The sequence below is a fragment of the Poecile atricapillus genome, chromosome 2, assembly GCF_030490865.1.
Source record: "Poecile atricapillus isolate bPoeAtr1 chromosome 2, bPoeAtr1.hap1, whole genome shotgun sequence".
NCBI classification, from domain to species: Eukaryota; Metazoa; Chordata; class Aves; order Passeriformes; family Paridae; genus Poecile; species Poecile atricapillus.
The window spans coordinates 124,473,387-124,499,130 of NC_081250.1; the positions used below are offsets into that span (position 1 = coordinate 124,473,387).

The 25,744-nt window shown below is 37.6% G+C and overlaps 1 protein-coding gene across 1 annotated transcript in view; it reads left to right on the plus strand.

Moving 5' to 3' along the window:
• PKIA (cAMP-dependent protein kinase inhibitor alpha) overlaps positions 1–24,026 on the plus strand; it is a 43,847-nt gene extending 19,821 nt beyond the window's left edge. Inside the window, exons 2-3 of the mRNA XM_058831586.1 lie at positions 16,455–16,632; positions 21,495–24,026. Of these exons, the coding sequence (XP_058687569.1) occupies positions 16,482–16,632; positions 21,495–21,574 (231 nt within the window). The 5' untranslated portion in view covers positions 16,455–16,481 and the 3' untranslated portion in view covers positions 21,575–24,026. The remainder of the gene's footprint in view (positions 1–16,454; positions 16,633–21,494) is intronic.
• The last annotated feature ends 1,718 nt before the right edge of the window (positions 24,027–25,744 follow it).

Here is a 25,744-nt window from a genome sequence, read left to right on the forward strand (position 1 = left end):
GGTTACCTGTGGAGTACATGTTCAGTGAAGCTTTTAATCCAGCTGTAAATAGGCAGGTTAGAAAGTGTGAGAATTAATTGGTTAGGAGTCAAAAAAAAAAAATGCCTACCTTCTCTCTCTCGCCCCTGGTATTTCTTCCCTTAATGTTTGGTACAGTCTGGGTGAACTTCTGACTGAGCTGAAATCTAAGTGGGGCTTTTCTTCAACAACATTTGGTCTTGAAATTAGCATTTTATCTTCAAATTCCATGGGTGTTGTCCTACATTTTTATGTTACATTAAGTCAAATTTTCAGAAATGATAGAAGGGCTTTTGCTAGTTTATTTCACTACTTAACCCTAAATACTTTTACAAAGGTTAGTTCACACTATTTTCTGAAGCAAGGATCTCTGTAGTATCCCATGTTGGTCACCTGAAACTTAGAATATGAGTCTTTATGTGCTCCAATTATTCACCCAAACTTGGCACATGGGCAAGTGTTGTCTTTTTAACTATTGTTCTTTTGGAATGTTTACTTTATAAACAAGCTAATCAATGCTTAGAGTAAACCCAAAAACAAACATGTTACCTCTTGCAGTGTGTTTGCATTCTTGGCACTTCTGGCTCTTCTGAGAGGCATTAGTTCAATTGAATAATATGGTGTGATCTTGAGGAAAACCTTGTACTTTAGTTTCTATAGTGAATGCTTTCTTGGAAGTAGGTGTTAAGTTTGAAAAGCTGGTATATACTTCTCTTTTACCTTTCTTGGTACAGAAACCTAAAAGTGTCAAAGATAATCTTGTATTAATATTACTTAAAATAACAGAAAAAATTCATTGTCCTCTCTCATGTACAACAGGACCACATTCTTGGGGAAAAACACATTGATTCTGGTGCTATAAAAGTCACAGCTACAGTGATCATGAGCGCTGAGATTTTCTTGCTCTGATGGTAGAAGCTGGTGAGTAGAGAATAGTGCCTTACTGTCTATCTCTCATGGTGTTAATGTGCTTATCCACATAGCCTTTGCTTGGAAAGAGGCTGCCTCCTATCAGCTGTGAGATACCAGGGATGAGATCCACACATGTTTGTGATTTCTAAGTCTTACGTGAAGCAAAGTGACAGAAGGGCAGTCTCAGCAGTTAGGTGAGTTTAAGGAAGACACTAGGAAGCACATTAAGTGCTTATGGTCATTTACAGCCATGGGGCATCTTCTGACAGATGATAATTTTGTTGTTGGGTAGCTCTTGGCGGTGGGGAGGCTTTAGGGGCAGCCTCTGTGAGGAAAGGTCAGGGCTGCCCCATGCTGGACACCGATAAGATCAGCTCCATGGATTTACTGCAGGATACAGCTGAGCCCCTCAGCCAGGACAGTGATGTCTCTGGGAAAACATATTTAAGCAAAGGAATTAAAAAAACCAAACCACATAGGTAGAGGAGAAACAAACAAAGATAGTGCGAACCAGTGCAGGGAACACAAAGGTTGAGGGAAAAGGAAGAAGTGGCTGTGTTGCTCCAGGCGCTGGAGCACAGATTCCACCGCAGCCCCTGGATGAGACAACAGTGGAGTGGGTGTAGAAGTAGGTATTTGTTTGCCTGCCAGCGTGTGCCACACCAGAGCTCCCTGGTGTTTCCTCCAGCCCACACTGGAGCATGTGGGAACAGCCCATAGGAAGGACCATGCTGGAGCAGGGGGAAAGCATGAGGAGGAGGGAGCAGCAGAGAAGAACTGTTAGGGAGTGATGTGACTGCACATTCCATTCCCCATCCCCTTGGACAGCTGGGGAAGGACCAGAGCAGTCAGAAACTGCAGAAGTAAAGCTGAGCCTGGGCAAAGGCGGGGTGAAGGTGAAGGTAGGGGACTGATGTGGAGGGAGGGTGTTGTCTTGTTTCTCACTATCCAAACCTGTTTTAATTGGCAGTAAGTTAGTTTTCCCCAAGTTGAGTCTGTTTTGCTGATAATCAGTACAATATCTCCCTATTTTTATCACAACCCACTGGTTCTCACTCTTTCATCTTACCATTTCACCCTTATCCCCCTGTTGAGGGGGAATGAGAGAGCGGGGTGAACATCAGCTGAGGTCAACCCACAAGTGGTTCTTTAAAGCTAATTATTTCACACATAGATAGGCAGATATTTGAGCTGTAAGGCAGTTCTCTTAACAGTTTATGGGAAATCTACTAAATCTACTAATCCACTGCTAAATCTGTCTAGATGAAAGTAGTTATGCAGATGCTGTGAATATTTAATGATAGCCATCTCAGCAGGTATACATACATATATTTACATGGGTAGATAAAGTCATATTCAAAGTTCTCTAACCCTGAACACTCAAACTGTTGCATAGGAACATTACTGCTTTTTACCAGTTTTCTCTGGTGTTATGGTCCTTCACATTTTTCTAGGTATGAAGGTGGACAGTTGTACTTGGGATAGGATAGAGGCTTACAGGTAGCTGTCATCATCCCAAGATTTTTCCAGGAGGAATGACAACTATAAAATAAATAAAAATAAAATGCATCTCATCTTTGTCAGGAGACACTTCAAGTTGATTTTTTTCCTGTCCAGTCTGAGGGTCCATTTAGGTTTGTTTTCATGCTCTGCCCATATGTCTTTTCATTGGCTCCCAGTGATTTGATTATTTTATTCTCTTTATTGCTAAAGTTTAGTTTTTACTCAAGCAAGGCACTTCCTTAGTGACTATGAGATGTGCATTTCGTTGCCTCAGATTTTGAGCAACACTTTTTATATTTTTACCTTCTTCCTCTGAATTTATACCTGCAGCTTGCCTTTTATGGGGAATATGGTATCCAGGAATTCACATCTGTGGGTGATTCTTGCTCTTAAAAGGTTTTTCCCTGTGCCAGGATTTAAGAATTGGAAGTCTTAAGAAGTGTTCTGCCCACATATGCATTCTTACTGTAAGCAGACAGCTGGTACTTCCTTTCATTATCCACCAGCAGGTAGTAAAAAGTAGGAAATCTGCAATTTGCATGGCCCTGAAGCTCAAGTAAGCTATTCAAATACAGATGGATTTGTGTAGTCTGACAACATGAATTCCTCTCAGGAATTTTTTGAGGGTTTTTGTCAGTTCTCCTATTTCTGCTTATACCTGTGTGCTTATGCTCATAACCAGAAAACATGGCTTACACTTTATTGTATTTTATTGAATTTATGCATATGTCAGGAACTGTATGTTCAGATTCTTCTTAGGCTTTTCTAATATTTCTTACTCGTCAGCAACTTCTGTGAAAGGGAGAGTTGCAAGGTAGAATTAAGAGCTTGAGTTGCAGGAAATCTGTGTTTGGTTGGGTATCTTTTCTTGGCATGGATATAAAATGTCTCCTGTATGTGGTTTTTAATAGGCCATGTTTTAAAGTGATTGAGCAATTTGTTAGGGTTGGCTAAAATCAATGACCTGTGTGAGAGTCCAGAAAATTCTACTTTGCCTGTATGCTTCCATCACTGGCTTGTAAATTGCCCAAACTGGCATTTTTTTTATTAGATGAAGAATTGGGACATTAGACAAATAGGAGTTAAGTATTTAAGCTTTAATTTCACTTGAAACTGGGGCAAAGAGAAATATTTGACCAACAGGTTCAAAGCTGTAGCAGTGATTTTAAGTAGCTGTGTTTTGCAGAATTTGTATGTTCCTCAATTGTGTTTGGGTATTGTGTTTGTCAGGGTACCTGGGTTTGCATCTACAAATGCAGCTTAAATCTGAGTATCATGAACAGACTGTGTAATGCAGCACAATTGCTTATTAAATATTAGTATATTATAATATATATAATTAAATATTAGTATATGCAACCCAATTTTTTTTTCCTAGTTTCCATCTTGTTCCAGCACATGGAAACTTGTCACTCTATGGTGCATAGTTTTCAAAACAAAGTGTACAGAATGATCCTAGGTGATAAAAGATTATTTAGCAAGAGAGTTGTAGTTTGTCTTGCTTTTTTCCTCTTTGTTTAATAAGATTCTTTTTTAAACGTGGACATGCAAAAGAGGTTGCTAACGTTTCTATCTTCAAGCATATTGTAACAAATATAAGGGATTTATTTTGGCCAGGTTAGAAATTATTTGGCCTGTCTTTGAAATGCCCATAAATACTGCAAAGTATAAAATACAAACTGCACATAATAACAGATTTCACCATTATAGATTTCTTTCTTAATGCTTTCTTCTCCTCCACCTGATTCTGGGTGATTTTTGAGGTTTCAAACTGGTTATTTGCCACAAAGGAGATCCTTCCAAACATTGCTCCTCTTCCTTGATCTCTTTGCTTTTAAAACAGTATCGTTACAGATTAGAGTCTGAGCTGTACTACTTATGTGGTTTTAAAGAATAGAGACTTGAAGTCTGGGAGAGTCCCACTCACTAAACCTTGCTGACTCATATTCTTGGATAGCTTGGCTATTATGCATGTATATGGTTATGCATATGAATATGGAAAATTACCCCTTTAAGCCACCTCCTGCATTGGGTTTTGAGAAGCCTAGCGCAGTCCACTCTGTTTAAGAAAAGTCATCTTTAAGACTTAAGATCTTGCAAACAGTATGAAATTGCTGCTCTCTTCCCCCTCTTCCTTTAAGAGACTGCAGGTGGACTTGCCTCTGCAGGGACCTTAATTTAAACCTTGCTCTTATTTTCTCTGGCTCTGACAAACATCTTTCTCTTTACCACAATTCTGGACTGACACGCTGCTCTCTGTAGATGCAACTGCTGCTGAACATGCTAAGGTGAACAAGAGAGGAAAAAGAATAAGAGGTAAAATATAAAATATTTCCTTTCATTAAAATATTCTGTACTGTTAGACCTTTCTTTGATACCTCAGCCTGGTGTATTGTAAGATGTTTGGCCCTCTGGAATTAATCAATGCTTTTTTAGGACACTTGTGTTTATATTCCTCTATGTATTTTTACAGAGATTAATTAAAGCTCCCAATTATGCCAGCTATAAGAAAACAAAACATACTTTTCCACCCTTGAAGCAGGAGTGCTAGAACGTTGTAACAAGAAAAATGCTGTTGAAGGCTGGAAAGATTGAAGGCTTCATGGGAGTTTCTCAGGGGCTACTTCAAGATACCTCAAAAAGCAAATACAGATCCGGTTTGTGGCACCCATAGTGTGATTTAAAAAATTTGGAACCTTGTCCTAAAGAATTCTGTCAACTTATTTGATAATGAATTGTAATAAAGAATATTTGCATATGTGTTCATTCTGTTGAGATTATTAAATTTATAATAGACTTTATATAAAGAAGGTTCATTTTTCCTGAGTGGTGGGTGACATACTCTGTTAAACAGAGAACTTTTCCCTGGAATGAAGTAGAGTGAAATAAAGAACAATTAAGAGTATTTTTTTCCTCTGATAAATGGCTCTCATATACAGGAATAACATCTGGAAAAAATGTAGGAATATTAGTGATATTTACCTCGCTGTGAAAATGCAGCAGGTATCTCTGGAATTTTGGAAGCAGTAACACTGTTTTTTTTGTTCTTAAGTAGCTACCCATACTTCCCAGGTGACCACTATCTAACACAGTGGTAATATCAGTGGTCCATTATGAAGAATCTGTAAAGTATTCCTGCTGGAAACAAGTCTAAAAAAAGCACATTTGAGACAATTATTTCAGGAAGCCCTAAGTAGGCTATGCTGTTGCATAGCAACAGAGCCAGGCAGTCCTTTAGTCTCTAAAGTAGTCGGTGTACACATGGGAACAGAATGCAAAAATAATGGAAACCTTGAAAAATGTAAGGCTGAGAATAGGAGAAACCAAAGTGAAATGATATACAATATAAAATGTGAATCTGCTTTGTGAGGTATAAACAACTGAATTGCTTTTAAGTTAAAAAAACCTGAAATGTTGTTAGCCAAATAGTTCGCTTTTTTTTTGCAGCTTCTAGATAGTAATTAAAAGGCAGAATGTCTGATGGCTGAGAAAACTAATTCAAATGTAAAGTAGGTTTTAAATGCCTGCCACAGGACAAAAAAAAAGATAGGAAAGGCAATTTGTTATTAACAAATCAAAAAGCTGACCAGATAAACCAGGAATGTGAATGTCTTTGTGCCACAATACATTAATCAGTATTTTATAAATTGCCTTTTCCATCCTGTTTTTTTCTGTGCCAGGCATTGAAAATATACTTTAGACGTCTCATGTTCACAGGTCTTCAGGCTAACCCAGTGGTATTTATCTTTGCAAATACTGAAAAATGTGATGTCATTGGGTGTATTTTTGGAAACTCCAAGCTTGCACGTGAAATGTGAGATCCTAACAGAAGCATATTATCCTATAGCAGTTTTATTTTTTCTGTGAGGTAATTGATTTTATTGAAGGCAAATAGGAACCAATATTTAGAAATAGACAGTTGTGTCTGATCTTGCTATCAAAAGAAAGCAAATCCTTTCCTTTCAGTACAGTGTTTGCTACTGCCCAAGAAGAAACAGTAATAAGCTCAAGCTCTTCTGTTCTGGATGCTGCAACACATACTTTCTTGATGAGTCATGACTGCATGATTTTGAAAGGTAGTCACATGCAAACAGTTGAGCTACTTCACCAGAAATTGCTGAAAAGATATGTAATACAACAAATGCTGCTTCTGTTTAGCATCTTACATTGCCCTAAAGATCTGAGGAAAATGCCTTGGAGGGGGGACAGCTGTTTGTTTTAATAATAAGGAAGGGTTCAAGGACAGCTTAACTGCAGAGCATTTAGATAGCTTGAGTGTTTACCCAGACTACACATTGTACTGATACATTGAAGAATCCTAGCAAATAGGTGTGGAAGAAACCTTATGAAACTGCTGGTGCATCCTCCTGTTAAAAATGCTGTCATGATACTGTTATTAGACATTTTCTATTTGCTGTTCTAACTGCATGCTTTCCCTATCAAAGGCTTTTGTTACCTGCAAACGGTTGTTGTAGGTGCAGTAAACATATCAGTCAAGTTGACAGAATGCAGAACATCACAAGATACAAACTTTAGCTAACTTGGGAATGGGAGCTACCCATTGCAATGGAGGAGCCAAGCCCTTCATTCAAATCAGTGGCCCTGTGTGAAGTCCCTGAGTCAAGATATCCCACCAGGAACTTTTTGGTAGAGCAGCTGGAAGAGTCCACCACAGTCTTCCTTTTTGGTTGTAAACTGGTTTCTCTAAATGAACTCTGCAATTAGCTAAGGCAATTGCTGTTTCCTCCTTATCTCCATATGCTCTTTTCTTCCTTCTTGGTCTTGTTCTGCAGACAGACTACCCTTTCTGGATGGTACCTGAAATCTGATTCTTCACATCCACATCGTGTTTTTATAATGCCATCATATTCCCCTAGCTCAGCACATGCATAGATAAGTCCTGACAGTGCTAGTTAATATCCTCTTGCTAGCCATTACCTTTACTGATACTTTAAAACAATGAAGAGCAAGCTCTTACCCATTGCATAACAAATTTTGCATCAGAAAATACTTTACCAGAGTGGGCATAAGTTAATATAGAAGAGATGGGCTACATTTCTTGGCTTGTAACAAAGAGCATGAATCTTCATGTTAGTTTCATGGTTTGCTGTTAGGAATTGCAACAACTAAAATGAATTACTTAGGAATGTTTAGCCATTCAAATCTATAGTTCAGCTGAGTATTTGAGCCCTTATAAATAAATGGAGGCTGCCTTGTGCTATGGAGCTATTTTTTGGAAAACACAGCTGGTTCCCATTTAAATGGAAAAGTGCACCGCAATGTACTGCATACAGTCTTTGTGCCACTTCACATGTGTTGGATTTTTTTGGTTGTTTTTTGTTTTGTTTTGTTTTGATGAGAATGAAGGCTTTTTCTTTTGGGGTCTCTTTATGGAGGGTGGTTTGGGGTTTTTGTTTTACCTCTAAATCCTTAGTAATATCGAGCAAGATGTATAACTGCAAAGTAAAAAAAAAAATACATATATATAGTGAGGGAAATAGATCTTACATGGATAAGAGTTTTATGAATGCTGAATTAGAAGATTCAGTGGACCAGAATTCTTTTAGAGTAGGATTCACAGAATCATATGCTACCAGGCTAGAAGGGGATTTCAAGGATCTTCTGCTCTAATCTCTCTTGGCAAAAACATCTCTAGACAAGATGTCCCAGCACCCTGTTCAGCTGAATCTTATAGGTGTCCAATACTGGGGAATACACCACTTCTCTGGAGAGATTATTCCAATGGATGAGTGTTCTGATTGTGAATAATGTTCCTCTTGTGTCCAACTGGAATCTCTCCAGTGATAACTTGTACTCATCACCCCTCATTTTTTCCATGTGATTTGTAAAAAGGGAGTCTCTATTTTCTTTCTAGCCAGCCTTTAGATACTGAAAGATGGTGATAAGGTGTCCCCTAAAACCTTATTTTCTCAAGGCTGAGCAAATACAGTTCTTATGATCTTATAGATCTCGTTCTTAGCCCCTTCCACAGCAATAAAGTTCTGCCAAAAATGGGAAATCTGTTTCATAGAAAACCTTTTATTTGAGTGGCTTCCACATTATTGCCTATGTACCATTGATGGGAAGGCTCATACCTGTCTGTGGGTAATTCACAGAACTATCTTGCTATCAAACCTTCAGTTAAAAGTTTGCTAGACCTGTATTTTTTTTTTTCAGTGGAGAGTTGTGGCTCACAGCAGTTTGGCCCAAAGTATTTGCAGGTTACTGATCATGACTGTTCAATGTTTGGGGCTTTTTCCCCCTATGAAGCCATGTGCAGGCTGTTGTATGTAGCAGTGACTAAAGGAGACGTGGCTATTACAAAAATAGTCACTACAGTGCTTATGTCAAGTTCTCTAAGGAACAGTCTCACCTAATGAGACCTGTGTTGATCAATACCTTTAAATCACTGGCTGTGAATGCTGGCACTGCTGATAGAAGCGTCTGAGAGAATAAACTCGTTTACAGCACGAATCCTGAATTAAAGGCAAGGTTAGGAAGATACAGAGCTTCATGAGCAAAGCCCACACAAATTTCCCTCCCCCCTAATCCCCATCCCCTCTACTAAACATCCTGATCCTAAGCAGGGATCAGCTTCACATTTCTGCAGCAAGTCTTGTCTTTTCTGCATGGATTGTTTCCAAGCTGCCAGTCAGTTATGAATTCTCAATTGACTGGTCTTTTGCAGTTACCCAGCAATTGAGGAAGAGCCTGTTTTTGCTGTTGAAGGGTGGGGTTTGTGTCTTCATCGGCTTATTTCATTTTACTGTTCTGTAAGAAGTGTTTCTGGATTGCCATATAAAGACCCCAATAAACAGGCTTTCTCCAAAGGCTGAAACCAGTCCATTTGAACAAACTCTGTATTTGTTCAGTGTAGTACTCTACCTGTGTTCCTTGGTTCAGAGCACCACAGCATTCTAAGGTGCTGCTCTCCTGGCCTCATCCTCCCAAACCTTAAAACATCAACCTCCTTTCAGCTCAGATAGATGCGTGAATGCTCAGCAGGGCTGCCAGGTGTGTGTCACCTGAGGAGCCAAAATTCTCTCATCTGGCCTTTATCTATCTCTGTGATTATAAGGTGCTTGCAATGGATTTAGCTGTTCATAGAGAGTATCAGAGTGTCCTGAAAAGTAGTGTTTTAACTTGCTCCTTCCCTTCACAAGCCAAGAGGTTCACTGACAAACTACAAGTAAAAAGTCACACAGCAGTGGATGCCTTTTCTCACGTACACATGTTGCCTGCCATTACTATTCTTTAGGTTAGATAGTGAACAGTGATGGTAGATTCTAGGTCACCCTCTTCTGCTCCCGAACATAGTGTCCCTATGTAAATACTTAAATGTTGTGATTAGTTTATTTTGTGGGGTGTTAATTTCAAAATATCAAAACATTTATTGTTATTTTTTAATTAATCCCCAAACTGTCAATGATATCTGCACTGTAACTTTCCAAAGAACCAAGATCTCTGTAGTATTGCTGCATTGGTTATGTTTGCGATTTTTTTCTTTCTTTTCTTTCTAATTTGCTGCTGCTATTTCACTGCCCAGTTTTATGGAACAATGAAAGCTAAAACTAAATTTCTCAACTGAGATTAAGTGGTGGATGAAAGACCAAATTATGAAATTTGCCTGGGCAAGGACATGGTAAGAATTGTAACTATTTGGCTTTTAGTTCTGTAGATCTCTTTAGGAAAACTGCAACTTAGAAGGAAAATATATTAATTGTCTTCATTCATTAACTCCTTGTATAGGTTGTGAGCTGAAGGATATCTGACTTCATAGTGCTTTTTTATGCAAATTTAAACAAGCTTTTTTTTTTTTCTGAAAAGAATCTCAGATGGTGATTTTCTTTGTTCTGTTTTATTGTTTAATCAGATGATTAAAAACATAAAATTTTAATTTCTATAAAGATCTAAATAGTACTAGGATTGCTACGTATAGAATATGCACCCTAAAAGTATGCTAATTGTCAAAGGTAAGTTACTGTTCTGCATTGCTGTTTTAAGGATCTGGTCACTTCAGAAACTTCAGACAGAAAAAACAACGTGAGGGGTTTTCAAAGTGCAGATTAAAATACTGTCCAGCTTGGTCTCTTGCATTGTTATTAAGATTTTCTTTAATTTGCTTTCAAGAGTTAGTGCTGTTTTCCTGTTCATCTGTGTCTGTGCAAAAGCACATTGTTGTATAACACAATAGATACAATCTCTGTTGAAGAAAAATGCTGCTGTTAAATTGTTCCTCTGGTTTTACTTTCAGCTTGGAAGGCCATGCATAAGGTAGAAATCTAGGTAGAGGTTGCTGTGGAATAGATCTGTATCCTCACTGGAAAGAGCCCTGTAGCCCTGTCTCTAAGTTAAGGCTAGATTTGGAACCAAAATTTATTTTAAAAGCATAATTATACACCTTCTCTAAATCAGACATGCTATTAAATGACAAATTCTCTTTTTCTTTTTCTTTTTCTTTTTTTTTGTTCCCTTGTGAAAGCTGAATATAGATAATTACATTTAAATAATGTGCTGATCGTGATACAACATTTAGCAGCCAAGGCCTGGGAGAGATTCATTAGAAAGTCTCTTATTTGATGTTGCCATTAAGCATAGAGGGAGAAAGAGCAGGAGTGTACATTGAAGGACTGTACCTCTTAGCCTTACACTTATTTGCCAAGAAAATGGCAGCTCTCTGGTGCTTGCCAGCAGCGTGTGCCAAATTCATAGACAAGCTGTATGTATGTCAAGTGCCTGCTCCTGTTCTATCTTCCTTTTGAAATAATAATGAGTATCAATTAGCACACCTACTTCAAATTCACTTGGGCTTCTTTTAGGTGTCCAGTCCCTTAAACAGACTTAAGTTCAACAACCCTAGGTACCTCTAGCCCATAAGCAGTAGAGACACTGATTTTCAGTTCATGCTGATATATCACATAATTCCTGTACTTTTCCTCCCAAACTCTTGAGAACGGTGGCACTGTGTAATGCTGGGTTTCACTGAATGATTATAGAACACAGTCAAATTTGGATTACATTTGTGAGCTCATTAGTAACTTTTTAGAATTTTTTTTTTCAATTACAGAGATTTGACAGTTCTTCAGAAACTTGTGAGATAACATTTGCAACATATACCATGGAAATAGAAAATTTAACATAAATTGGATTGTAGATTTAAAGGAGTATTCTGGTAAATTTCTGAATTCTGAATTACAAACTCTTTCTGTATCTGTTAAATTATAATCACATTATAGAATCAGTAAGGTTGGAAAAGACCTCTAAGATCATCAAGTCCAACCATTAACCAAGCATCACCATGTTCACCACTAAAACATGGCCCTAAGTGACACATCTACACGTCCTTTGAACTTTTCCAGGAATGGTGATTGACCACTTCCCTAGACAGCCTCTTCCAATGCCTGATTGTCGCTAAAGGACACAAAATGATTCACACAAACGGGTCTCAGTGTTAGAACAGGAAAGAAGGAAACTATTCTCTGACTCCAGTATTTATAGATTCTCAACAATGACCATGGGTTGGATAATTTATTAACTGCCTTCCCAAGCACACTGGTCATGCAAAACATCCATCAAAAGATGTTTCTTAGAAGGAATGTGATAAACAACTTATGTTTATAGAACTTTCATGGGAAAGTAACTAAAACTATGAAAACATTATCAGAAGGCTTTAGTTTTCAGGGCAACACCTGACCACCCTTTCAGTGAAAAAAGTATTCCTAATAGCCAATATAAACTGCACTTGTGCAAGTTGAGACCATTTTCTCTCATCCTGTCACTTGTTACTTGGGAGAAGAGACTGACCCCTGCCTGTCTACATCTTCCTTTCAGGCAGTTTACAGTGATACAGTCCCCCCTGAGCCTCCTTTTCTCCAGGCTAAACGCCCCCAGCTCCCTCAGCCATTCCTTCTAGGACTTGTGCTCCAGACTCCGCGCCAACTCCATTGCCCTTCTCTGGACACGCTCCAGCACCTCATTGTTCTTGTGTGAGGGGCCCAAAGCTGAACACAGGATTCGGGTGCTGCCTCACCAGTGCAGGGTACAGGGTGACAATCACTGCCCTGGTGTTGCTGGCCACAATATTTCTGATACAGGGCAGGATGCCATTGGCCTTCTTGGCCACCCCGGCACTCTTTGGACCATGTTCAGCAGATACGGACCAGCATCCCCTGGTCCTTTTCCACTGAGCAGCTTTTCAGCCACTTTTCCTCCAGCTTGTAGCATTGCATGGGGTTGTCCTCATGCAAATTCAGGACCTAGCACTTGACCTTGTTGAAGCTATGTTTGGCGTCCTTCTCATTCTGCATTCTTTGGGTGCTTACTCTACCCCTTATGTTTAATACAGAATATTCATTATCAATACGGGCATGTCTTGATAGACTGGCTAAAATCCAAGGTAACAACTCTACCATTCTCATCCTCTGTAATTTTTTCAGTATTTACAAATAATTTTCAGCACAACTTTTTGTGAGGAGGGAGTTGGGAAGGGAAAGAGACAGAAGTCTAAGATTTTTTTTCTAGATTTTTTTCACATTTCTAGACATTTGTGAAAGGAAGAATCTGAGGAAATAAAAGATGCTGTATGAAAATCCCCTGGGCTGTGATGCCAATTCTAACCCATTATCAGGCATAGTGACTCTGCATGGGAGGAAAGGTAAAGCCCAGCTGGGGGGGATTTCTGATGGCACAGTTGTCAGTTACCAAGGAATCCAATCTTGCAGCAGCAGGTTTCATTAATCGTTATTCTCTCAGAGCTTCTTTCTTCAGTTTGCTGGTTCAGTTGGCAGAAGCTGTGAGGTTTGCAGCCCTCTTGTTTCAGTTTAATTCCATGTAGCAGAGTACCGGTTTTGCAACTTTTTGAAAAAATTAAATTTGTAGAACTAGCAGGACTGTGACCACAATCTTTAATGCATGAGTACCTGTTAATGCAATTATTTGTGAAATTCAAATTATATTTCACAGAGTTGTTAGCAAATTACACTCCTTCCACAGAGACTGAAGGGGAAAAAAAAAAAGATGTTTTTGAGTGAATGTTAATTTCTTAATGACTGGTTCAGTGAATAAGTACAAACTGCTGAACTGCTGGGCGCTGAGCCATTCATTGGAAGGGGAGCTCTTGGGTGATGTCAGTGGAGTTCCATATTTATGCAGTAATGTCTCAAGATAATGCCAATACAAAACAGAATGGTATTTGATATTTAGGAGGAGACACAGATAGGAAAATTTGGAAGTGTCATAAATGTATGTTTGATAACATTCTTTTTTGATCAGAATGTTGTTAGTAATCCCATATTGAGCATACAGAAAATGAACATTTGAAAACAAGTTCTCTATAAGCACATTTTTCCATGGCTTTATAACTTATTTCTTTGCTAAAACTAAAGAAGCTTGAGATTTCCCATGGTGTTCTCCATTTATATGGAATGTTTCAAGAGCAGTATAATATTTCAGAGGCATATTCTGTGGAGTATGGTTTGTACATCCATGGAATATCTCATGGAGTATGACCTGGATTATTTTGCAAGTCTTACAGCCCTGCAGCTTGTTCCATCTCAGTCATAGTTTTCTCTGGTTATTCTGGGCTTGATGTACTCAAATGTACCTTTTAAAGAAGAAAACAACTCTGGGGTGGGTTTTTTTTTTGCTAAAAATAAATTAAAATTAAAAATAAATTAATGTCTTCTCGGGGGTGATAGCTGTGGTGACTTTGGACTGGTCCTACGCTAATATGAAATCCAAGCCTGTATATTGATTGCTTTCATGGTTTGCACTTCCTTTTCTACAAGTCAGTTGCAATAACGAACATGGACAAATATAAGTGAATTCTGATTAAAATCTTTTAGTCTCTGATTTTGGTGAATGCTCTTCAGTGAATGGGTCAGATAAGTCTGAAAACTTGTACTGTTTTCTTATAAAAAACTGTCCTCATTGTTTCCCTTCACTTTTGCAAGTTACATGGTGCATTACTACATGGCTGATACATTTGGCATTGCAGTGTCTGAACCTTGGGCAAAGAACAAATGGTAGACTTCTCACGTGCTTCAATATTCTTGCAGTGTTCCAATAAGAGGGCAGTTCAGAGGAAGAAATGCATGTGGTCTCATTCTCATAAAAGCTTTTGTTATTAAACAGAGGCACTGTGCTACTTTACGTGTGTCAGGCAGGCTTTCAGTCAGTGCTGACCTCTTTTCCCTCCCTAGGTGGTGATGTTAGGTTTTGTGTTGTTGATTTGTTTGTTTGTTCGTTTGTCAGAGTTCTTGTTTCTTTGTTGGTTTGGTTTTTTAAAGCTGTTTCCTGTATCACGGTGGTTGATCATAAGAGTAAAATTAGCCTGTCAGCCATTCAGTGTTTGGCATGGGACACCAATGCTTGATAGCAGTGAACTTCTTTTCAAGTCAGTCAGTCTTGCAATAATACTTGATGTAGTTATGTTTAGACTAAATAAAATATGGTGTAGAACACTTTTCTTGGCTTCTCACACATCATATGTACACCCTCATACAGCTGACTGAATCTGGGGAGGTGAGGAATGGAATGAAGATAAGAAGTGAACAGGGTTTGTAAAGTTATTCAGAGGTGAGGGTGGAGAAGGATTGGCTGTCTTTTTTGTATCTATTTTTAAAATAAAAAATGTTTATAAAAATTAGCATTTTTGTCATTTATTTGAAGAGAGAAAGCTGAACCTTTTGCTGTTGTTAATGTTTTTGATGACTTCAAGAGCTACTTCAGTGTCCAGCACCTGCAGTAGGAAGTGATGAAAAAGATTTGTGCATTCTGTGCAAATGTGAAGTTTTGGCTACTTTAGTAATAGCAGCTAAAGCTTCTCGCTGCAGGCAGCTGTGAATTTCTGCCTGTGTGGCCTTGTCCTCTGTCTGCAGTGTGCAAAACCAGAGAAATTCTGCTTAGGAATGGAGGAAGCATACAACTGTGGGGGTGCTGCTTTGGTTTAGTAGTTCTGTAGTGTTTCTTTTCCTTGGAGTACTCCTCTAGCAGAAAGCTTCCCTGATTCCTCTATTACATGGAAACAGAAAACATGAGGAAGGTATGGTTGCCTAGCATTTTGCAGGAAACCTTAGACACATACACATGAAACTACAGTAAAAGCAATGTGATCAGCAAGAGAAAGTGCTCCTCCCCTATAATCCTAAACATTTTATAAATTAAGAAAATAAAATTCTAATAGCTTAGATCTGTAGCATATATTGCAGCAGAGAGGCAGATCTTTCTCTTAATGAGATTGAAACAGCATCTGGTATTCCTTGTATCTTTTTCAGATCTTGCATTAATGCATATCATCACATTATTCCATAATGAGACAAGAAATAATTGTTTTCTAATGAAAAGAAGTTCTAGGTTTATACCTAGCTTACACAGCACTGCTTTCAAACCTCTGCATTCTAGTTTAGCTATTCTGCTTGCTCTGCTAGCACATCTCCACTCATTTTAGAAGCATTATGGTAATGCATTCGCTTTAGGGAAACTGCCACACCAAAATAAATTAGTTGAGCTTGAAGAGGTCTGTATACAATGCCAAAACTAATACTAAGAGAAAAGAAAATATACAAAACATAACTGTGTCTGTGTATGAGCACAGGGTTCTGCATCCAAAAGCATTATCGATTTGTACTTTCTTACTCGTTACATTCTTGCTTTTAGTAGAAAAGAACTTTGTTCCACCCCCTGCCTACCTCCTACATCTCAGCTAATATTAAAAGCAGAGACAACTCCATAAAGAAATTATGTTGCTGAGGTCATTGCTTTTATAAAGTACTCACTATCTCTTTATGAAGTATGGAAAATGAAGTTGGGTAAGATACTGTTGCATACAGATGGCATAAAATTCACACAGTGTTTTTGCTTTCTACTTCGTTCCTTCTCTAATTTCTCCGAATTTTGAGATTGGCTAACCAGTGAAAGAAGATGCCTCAATCTACCCTGTAATAGGAACCTTCCATAAAGTCATCTGTTTTTATGGTGGTCTAAGTGATGAATTTTGTTTCTCTTTTTTTCCTCCCATCCAGGTACTGCTATGTGGATATTTGTTAGCAATGACTGATGTGGAATCTACATATGCAGACTTTATTGCTTCAGGAAGAACAGGTAGAAGAAATGCGTTACATGACATCCTTGTGTCGTCACCGGGTGGGAACTCTAGTGAACTAGCCTTAAAGTTATCAGAGCTTGATATAAACAAAACAGGTGAGTATGTTTTGGGCTTTTATTATATTTATTTCAAACTAAAATGACAACTAGTACATAACACATGGTTTATGTGCCCACATTACTCCCTTGTCCCTCAGAAGGATAAATTATTTTTTTTTCTAGTTAGCATGGGTTGCCTGCAATAAGAATCATGGATTTCATAATCAGGAAGGGTGGTTATTTGCAAGTACAACATGTCACTGAAAAAAGAAAAGTTGTTCTGCAGTGAGTGCCTAGTGACAGGGTCCAAATCAGGATAAATTTTATGAAAAATAAAATATAAGGAAGTCTTTATTAAAACCCAAGTCTGCATAATATCCTTTAATGGAAGCTCTCTGATTTGAAGCCTGTAGAAGCCATGTGTCTGCTGAAAGGTTGTTGTGAGATTAACTTTTTCAACTGCCAAAGGGCAGAGCAATAGGAATGCACTATTGTTCGTTGTACCTGGATCTTTGTTTCTGAGTGAATTTTCTCTTTCTCTTTTCTGCTGATACTCGTCCTCCTTCTAAGGTGATAAACAGTAATGCAACTCTAAATCTTTAATACTACCAACATTTTTAAATGTTTGTGCATATTCAGTTGAGAGTAAGGAGGGAGAGTGGACCTTACATGAAATAAAAATAGTAATATGACTGAGTATTTATTTTTATGTTAGATGAGTAACAGCTGATTAATGGATCTTACAGATAGCCCTTTTCAAATGTTAGGGAAAGCATGGTATTGCTTATTTTAATAATAGCAGAAGAAAATAAATGCAGGAAAGAGGAAACTGTTGATAAGCAGCTGCCCTGTTTGTGCACATACTTTTCTCAGAGGTAAAGACGAGTTCTGAGAGGCAGTCTCTGACAGAACAATCACATGTGGACAGCATGGTGTTGAGGTGGTTGTACTGCTGTTTTGAAGGATGGCTGCTCTTTTTGGCTTTTGGACTAATGTACATCCTAAGTAATTCCTTTTGCAATTGCCACTTTGGAACCTGTAGACTCTAGATGCATGTACTTCTAGCTGGGCAGGGACCTTTAGTTTATTTCTATTTTTAAAAAAATGCTTTATAAGTATGTGTGTAGGTGTGTCTTTTTATTTTAGTGGGTACAGGTGTAAAATGTTGGAAAAATAGAAAGTAGGTGCCATCTGAAAGGCATAATGCCAACGTTCCTTTGTGCTTTAATTTTCTTCAGTCTCAGATTTACACTTATCAAAATTGTCTTTGATCTTGTCCATTTAGAAGTTAAAAGCAGTTCCAATTTTTAAGTTAAAATAAGCCAGAAATGTGTTTTCAGGAGTCTCTTTAGTTCTTCTGGGTGATCCATTTTAAAGCCCAGGTAACTTAATCAATGCAGAAAAGTATACAGAGCTGCTCATAAAATTGCTTTAGATAGTAGAAACACAGAAATGTCTCCATATTTCTTCAGAAGGTTATTCAGTTTCCATTAGATAAAATGAAAATACATTTAAATCCTGTATTATTAGTACAACTAGGGGCCAAGTTAAAGCCTCCAAACCAAAATTACTGAAAAAGGCATTGTCTTACCTAGCATTCGTGTGAGTATTAGTGTATTACCACATCATGTCCAAATCAAGAGAGGCTAAAAGATATTTTGCATGTAAAATCCTAGTTCAGAATGTATTAATGCTTGTAGGATGCATATGTGCATCACACCTGACAGGATTAAGAAGAAAACAAATGTTTGGCATCTATATCTTATTTCTTTCAAGGTGCATGTCAAACTATTTATGCTAAATACAACTTAATTACATAAATATAGACATCGAGTTTCGATTCTTTCCTTTCATTCCTATTACAGCTACATGCATTTTCTTGCAAAACTGCAAGTGTGTCTGCTTTCAGCTGCATGGAGTAATGGCAGAGTAGGATAATGCAGATGTTGAAGGAAAAGAAAGGTGGTTATAAAACATATTTAAATTAAACCACCCAAGCATATTTAGTACATTCACTTTGAAAAGCCTTCAGATACATTTCCTGTGGAAAAAAACCAGAACAGCTTTTAACAGCGCTAGACTTGTTCAAAGACAATGTATTTTTCTGTTACTCAATAGCTGATACCTGAAGTGAGTGTTGGTTAATCCCCTCATCAATGAGCAAACGACAGATAATCAAGAGTTTACTGCATAATTATGTGTAATAAGTATAATTACTGTGTGATATTCTCCCTTCAAAACAACTGTCCCAGTTTTCTTTGTCCATAGCAAGCTAACAACCTGTTATTATCTATGGAATGGATATATTTACCAAACCCCAAAATACAGGTTCCAAGGACTGTGTCAATACATTTTATCTAAATTAAGTAAAAGCAACACTGTGTACATCTGATAGATAGAAAACTGGAAGAGAATTCATAAGACAGAAGCAAAAGATTTTTAGCAGGGAAATCAGCAGATAGCTCTTCTGCTCAACACTCTCAAAGTAGCCAGTGCAATCCAAGAGACTTGGTCATCTTGCAGGTTGTAGCTAAATGATGTAGTGAGGAAAAAGTACAATGAAGAATGAGGACAAGCCTCTGCATATCTATCTCTAAAACAAACTGCTGGTTTTCTATGTGCTATAGAACACAGAAGTGAAAAGGACATTTCCTTGTAAAAGTTGTAGATGCTTGGTCCAAGCATCTACAAATAATGGTGGTAATAGGGTGTTGAAGATATACAGAACTGGAATGAAGAACTAAAAAAATACAGAAAACTGTAGAAATTAGTGATTGAAAGTAATTGATTTTAGTCCATGGTAGAAATGTTTTGGGTGTAAGCAGGAGGAATAGTGATAGACACTATAGTGTCAGTAATGTTACAGGAAGAAAATGGAGATAAAAGCTGCACATTAGCAGGACTGGTAACTGTAGCTAGCTGACCAACTCACGCAACTGTATTGTGGCTTAGAGTATTGTATTATTTGGTTTTGTTTCTTCTTTTAATACTGCCTGCTGGTTTGAAAATTATGTATAAAAATGACAATCTTGCTCTTCAGGGTTTCTAGCCATCAGACTTTAAAGGAAGAATAGCAATGTGCTTTGCAGTGTTGAGGTTCTCAGAACTTAAAAGCAAATTTATCTCTGTAAGTATATTTTAAAGCCTTTAGTAGGAGAGCTCTAGAGTAGAAAGAAAAAGCTGGTACCAAGATAGTGTATTATAGATTAAATGAATGTAGATTATTCAGTTTTTTCAGCAAGTTTAGAAGAATCTTTCAGGAAGTGGTATATTAGAACCTTAGTGCTCTTTCCTTGGAACTCTGTACTCTATGTTTAAGGTTGTGAAAAATTTAGGCTTTTTGTCCAGGAGTGATTTTTCTTTTAAACACAAATTCCTTGAAAGAGTGTTTTTTACTCTTCAGTTTTGGAATTTTTTTCCTATTATTTTTGTTGATGAGATTTCCACCAGGCAAGTTTGGCTTGCCCACATAGTAGTAGTCAGAATAAATGGAGGGCAGAGCAGGCATAAAAGAAGCAAAACCCTGAAATTACACTCATCACATCTTCTGCAGTATCAGAATAAATGTAGGAGGTTTGCAGAAAGTGCCTGGACAAGTGGGGCAAAAGGGATTTCTGCCCAATAGTAAATAATCACACATAGTTCTGTCCTGATGGAATCATTTCTAATTTGAGAGATGAAAGTGAAGAAGAGTTTTCTGAGAAAGTGCCTTGCAAAACAATTGTGTATCTACTGCTCAGCCCATAATGAACAGAGCAAACCTGTTTAATGGGTAATCAACTTTCCATGCAACTTTTAATCAGGTTGAATGTGATAATTCACAGTACCCTTTGAAGCATTTTCCTGCCTAAATACCCAGTGCATGCACAAAACACAGCTGTCATGTCTAAGCTGTTTGCAATGTTTTTTGCAAGGCAAAGAACTTTCTCCCCTACCAGTGTGCCCTTTCTTCTACACAGAAAAGAGAAGGCGTTTATGATGCTTATTTCTATGAACAGAAATAAATCTGCAGATGCACCATGTGATCTGAAATGAAGAAACAATAAATATCTGCATTGGGAGCCCTGACTTCATTCTAAAGATCTGTAGATTAAAATTAGGAGGCACTGCTACATCTATCTAGACCTCCTTAAAACCTAGCCATGGAATTTTCTTCCCATAATTTATCAAACCATTTCAGTACAAATTACTCAGAATCCTTGCAACATACAAGAGACAGTGTATGTCTTAACATTATTCCTTGTTGTGTATCTATAGCTGATCAGTCCAGTGTTCAGGGACTTGTGTCTCACTTGCACTTACCTTCCTGTTGCTTGAACCTGTGGGGTCTTTAATTGTTATGTAAAATACAACACTTCGCATGTAGATAGTAAACGCATTTGACAGTGCTTATCTTAGCCTTCTTTAGACAGACTGAGTTGTCTGCTCTGCTCACTGTGCCTCTGCAGGATGTGATCTGTTCCTCAGGTTGTTCTGTGGTTTGCAGTGAGACAGCTGGACTGAACTCCATGGACATGATGCTGAAAACGGATGCACAGAACTAAAGCAGCTTTAACAAGCTATAGCTTTTATTGAAGTTGCATCTCTGTAGCAAACTCCATTCAGATTGGTGCAATGATTTTTTTTCCTTATACTGTTACAGCATCATTGTGAATAAATTTTCAGCAATTACTGTTTTTGTTAAATTCATTATTTTTTAGCTACCTTTGCTATTTATTTAAAGTGATACTTGTGATTGCAGCTAGGAATTTGCATCTCAAGAGACACTTTCTAAAACAAAGTATAGCTATCTTAATAGTAAAGAGTTTCATATTTCAGGTTCAGTTTCTTTTTACTTTGTTATTGAAAATGATGGATGAACAATCAGGGTTCTCTTTATTTTAGGATAGGTTTCTCATCCTTTTTTTCCTGTGTTATAGAAGGAGAAGGAGATGCACAACGAAACCCAAGTGAGCAAACCGGGGAGGCCCAAGGGGAGGCAGCAAAGCAAGAAAGCTGACATCGGACTTTGACCGAGTGGAGCAGCTGCTGGATATGTTTTCAGGCTACAAGAGTGTGCTGGAAAAATTTATTTCCATGAGCAAGCTGGTAGAAAAGAAAGTGCATGTGTCTTCACTGCTGGAACCCACTCAACACAATGCTAAAAATCTGGGTACAAGCTGTGACAGAAGACAGAATTTTCTCTACCTCTGTCATTAGCAATGGTTGAACATGTATTGATTTTTTGGGATAGTGTCATCAGATGGATCCCTTCATAATGACTTCTCGATGGGAACACTTTTAGAAAGTAGAACAGGTAAATCTTGTAGCAAATGGCCTTTGAAGCATCAGAGGATCTAATTGTGTATCTTAAGCAAAGGCTTGTGTGATCCTCAGAGTTTAAAATTCTCTGGCCAAAGTGTTTGCCCATTATAAGAACTGTAAAGAAAGCACTGTTTTTAGAACTTTGCATCTGTTTTACAGCTCTGTTATTTACAATGGTTTTTGTATTGTACGACTTAGATGCTCCACACTGCCCCTTCTCAACTGCTTATGAAGAATATTTCTGTTACTGTGAATTTTTCTACCACACGTTTTGAAAGGGCTGGTTTTTTGCATAAGGTGGTGATGTGCACATGATAGATCTAAACGTCAACCGCTAAATTGATTATGCCTAAACCTAAACGACTCAGCAACACTCTAATTTGTTACTAGATGAGCCTTCAAAACGATTTGTTAATGTGAATACTTGAGCGTGTGTTGTGTCCTTGGTACAGTTTTGCCACTTGCCTGTAGTTAGTTGCATATCAGAGACTCAAATTGAATCTTTTATGTTATTCTTCCCCATTTTTCTAATTTTGGTCCCAATTTCTTAATCTTTCTCTGAGATATTTTTTTAAAATGTTATTCCAAGTATTTTATTGTTACAGTAGTTTTAAGAATACATTTATAACCTTATATGGGTTAAAATTCAAACTAATTCCACGGTGCTAGAGGTTTTCCTGATTCACATTGTAAAAGATAGGCCTTGTTTACACATGGGAAAATAACTTGCATAGGCTATTGCCAATTATGTATTCTGAAATGAGTTTTAGAATGCAGGATAGTCCAATGAGTGGATCCTGGGCTGATTTCAGCAAGAGGTTCAATTTTTACTATTCCTTCCCTTTGCCTCCGTTGATCAGGCTGTTGAGTTTGCACAGCCAGTAGCCTGCTACTGATGCACCAGGACAGCCAAGTGCTAGAATCTGCTACAGTAGCCTTGTGGCTTGGAGTTGGAAAGAGAGGTGAGAGATTTGGCATCTAGCACCCAAAGACTAGATTTTTTCCCATTTCATCTATTCCAAAATGACAGTCCAAACCGGGCCTTCATCAAAATACCAGGATAGCTTGTCCATCCAGGACATCACTTAAAATATCTACAAATTAATAACCTGTTCTGCGTAGCTATTGCTGATTGATTTGTTTTTTCCCCTCATCCTGCCCCAATAGACAAGGCCATACATGAGGCTGAATGCTGCAAAATGGGGCAGCCACACCTCTGTGTGACTAAGGTGAGTGAAGAGAGTGACTGATAGTGAACCATGGCAATCACACAAGCACCAATCACAAGGTCAGAAGATTTGTTTTCTTTTATTAATAGGAGGTGATGTCACTTTATATATAGTATATATATATTATATATATTTTTGTGTTGTTGGTTTCAAATGTTATGCACTTTTTAATGTTTGTAAACTTTTACTAATGAATAGTGTGATTGCTTCCTGAATATATTAATCATCAGTTAACAAGACATCTTTGTGGCCACAGCTGTTTGTTTCCACCATATGTATCATAGTATTTGTCACCTGAGAATCTTTTGTGAGACGTGTGGAGGAAAAACCCACTTCTGATCAGTATTATGAGATCATTTATTAGTGTTAATAAAAAACAAGCCAGCCGTATGCTTGTGGCTCATGCGTGTAATATTAACTCTCAACTTTTAGTGTTTGGAAGCTGAATGCCTTGCTGTCTTACTAGCTGTCAAATGCCCTATCTTCTTGGTAAGAGAAGTAGTCCATTTGCTTTGGAAATACTGTTATCCTTAAATAATTTTCATTAATTTGTTTCACTTGGTGTTCTTTTCAGACTTAACACATTATTATTGACATTTTTCTAAATTATTTCTCCCCTTTTTGCTCTTGCATCAAGTCTTCAAGCTGAACTCGTTGTCATGGACTAGTTACTGTCAATCTAGCACAAATGACAGAAGGAAATAGGATTCTAGAGTTTTTTTTATAGTGTTTCTTTATTGATGATCCATGAAACATCAGTAAAATGTTGCAGAAAAAGGCAATAGTGAAATAAGTATTTACAGTATATTAAAATGATGGTTTTCCTTATTTTCCTTCACTGCTTTTCTTTATTTTAGTATACTTTCCTTCTTAATTCTTTTGTGTTGTTAAATAAAATTAATTTCAGCCTTTCCTCTCTATTTTGTACCTGTTTCTTCTGTTTCTCCTCTTTTTTCTCTTGTTTTTAAACAAATTATGGAGTATTTTGCTGATTTTTGAAACCCGTCTCTTTGTGATGGAAAAGAGCGTTGTTAATTTTAGTGGAGTAAAAAGCTGTTTATGTTCCTCTTCCCTCAAAAGTGTACAAGTGCTTGATTTATCACTTGAACTGTGCTTGCTATCCTAATTTTGGATATTTCTGTAGCATCTATAAGCAGGCCTCACTTAATGTAAACATGTGGTTAGTCTGTGCCAAGTCACAGCAGTGTATCTTGAATATTATTGTTACCAAAGGAGAAGCACCAATTACAGAAAAGCTACTTACGATATATTCACACCTTTACTTCTGTGTAATTGCATCATATAACAGGGACACCAATGGCAGAACCAGACTTTGACTGGGTTATTTTTGCTTTTTTTAGTTACCTTTTTCAGTTCACCTCACACTCTGGCTTCTCTTCCAGTATCTTCTTTCTATTTTATTGTGTTCATAATAATTAAAAGTCTGTTTAATCCATGCTTATCTTAGAAAGATCTCCCCAAAAAAGCTATATAAACACAACAAAGTCAGGTCTGGAATATCAACATAATAAATACTCCTTATCCTTAAAAGATTTGGCTTTGGTGGGATGGTGATGGGTTTTTTGTTTCATTTTTGGGTTTGTTTTTTTACAGTCTCTTGGTCACTCTGAAGGACCATCTCTTAAAAAGTCTCTATATTCACGTTCTTGTTTCCATAATAAAGTCTATGACTATATCCACAAATATTGCACTTGCAGGGTCCAGGTTCCCTGTCCACTTGAAACAAACAGAACTATTAGCACTATAATTGGCATTTCTTTCTTCGGCTTATTTCCTTCAGTGTTGGCCATGTACTTCAAAAAAGCATGTGTTAAAAGACAGCAGCAGGCACACACATTTGTTACTTCATCAAACCATCGTTTTAGAGCCAAAAGTTCACCATGACCTTTAATAACACCATTACTGAATGTGAAAAAATGTCAGTATACTGGGTCCTCATCTGTGTAATTTCTCTTGCATTTTCTTTTCCCAAAATTCTGAAATGGGTAAAGGTGTATCCTCATAGGAGTGCAAATGGATAATTAATTATCTGGTGCCCAGAAGGAGCAACTACCAAAGTGGTTAAGATGGAATTTCTACAGTATAAATGCCTTTCTCAGCTAAATTGTAGAATTTCGGGTGTTCTTAATTTTGTTTGTATTTTATGTTTCAGAAACATCACGGAATTTTGTTCAGAGGAAGGACTGAGAGCTGCTGTTGAGACTGAGCACAGTATAGTAACCTCAGAGTTTGCCTTACCTCAGCAGTGTTCCTGTGTTGAACTGCCGGGGTTTTTTTGCCAACTTGTTACTTGGTTTTGCTCTGCCTCTCTTTCTAGCTGGTTTATTTTCTGTCCCATGGTTCCCTGATGTAAAATAATGCCCTAGAAATACTGTAAATTGACTGACTAAGGACTTGCAGTGGAAAGATTGTTTCACTTAATCTTTTTGGTCATTGCACAGATGGGATCTGTTTCAAAGTTCTTTTCAGAAGAGAAGCAATGGAGCCAGGAAGGAAGTGTGAATTCAGGAAGATAGGCCAGCAATATAAGGAGGATATCTTTTCTTAATAGCAAGGCAGGTGGACCCAGTGCACAAAATAGCTTACTCCATTATATGATGGAGAGTTAGGATGTG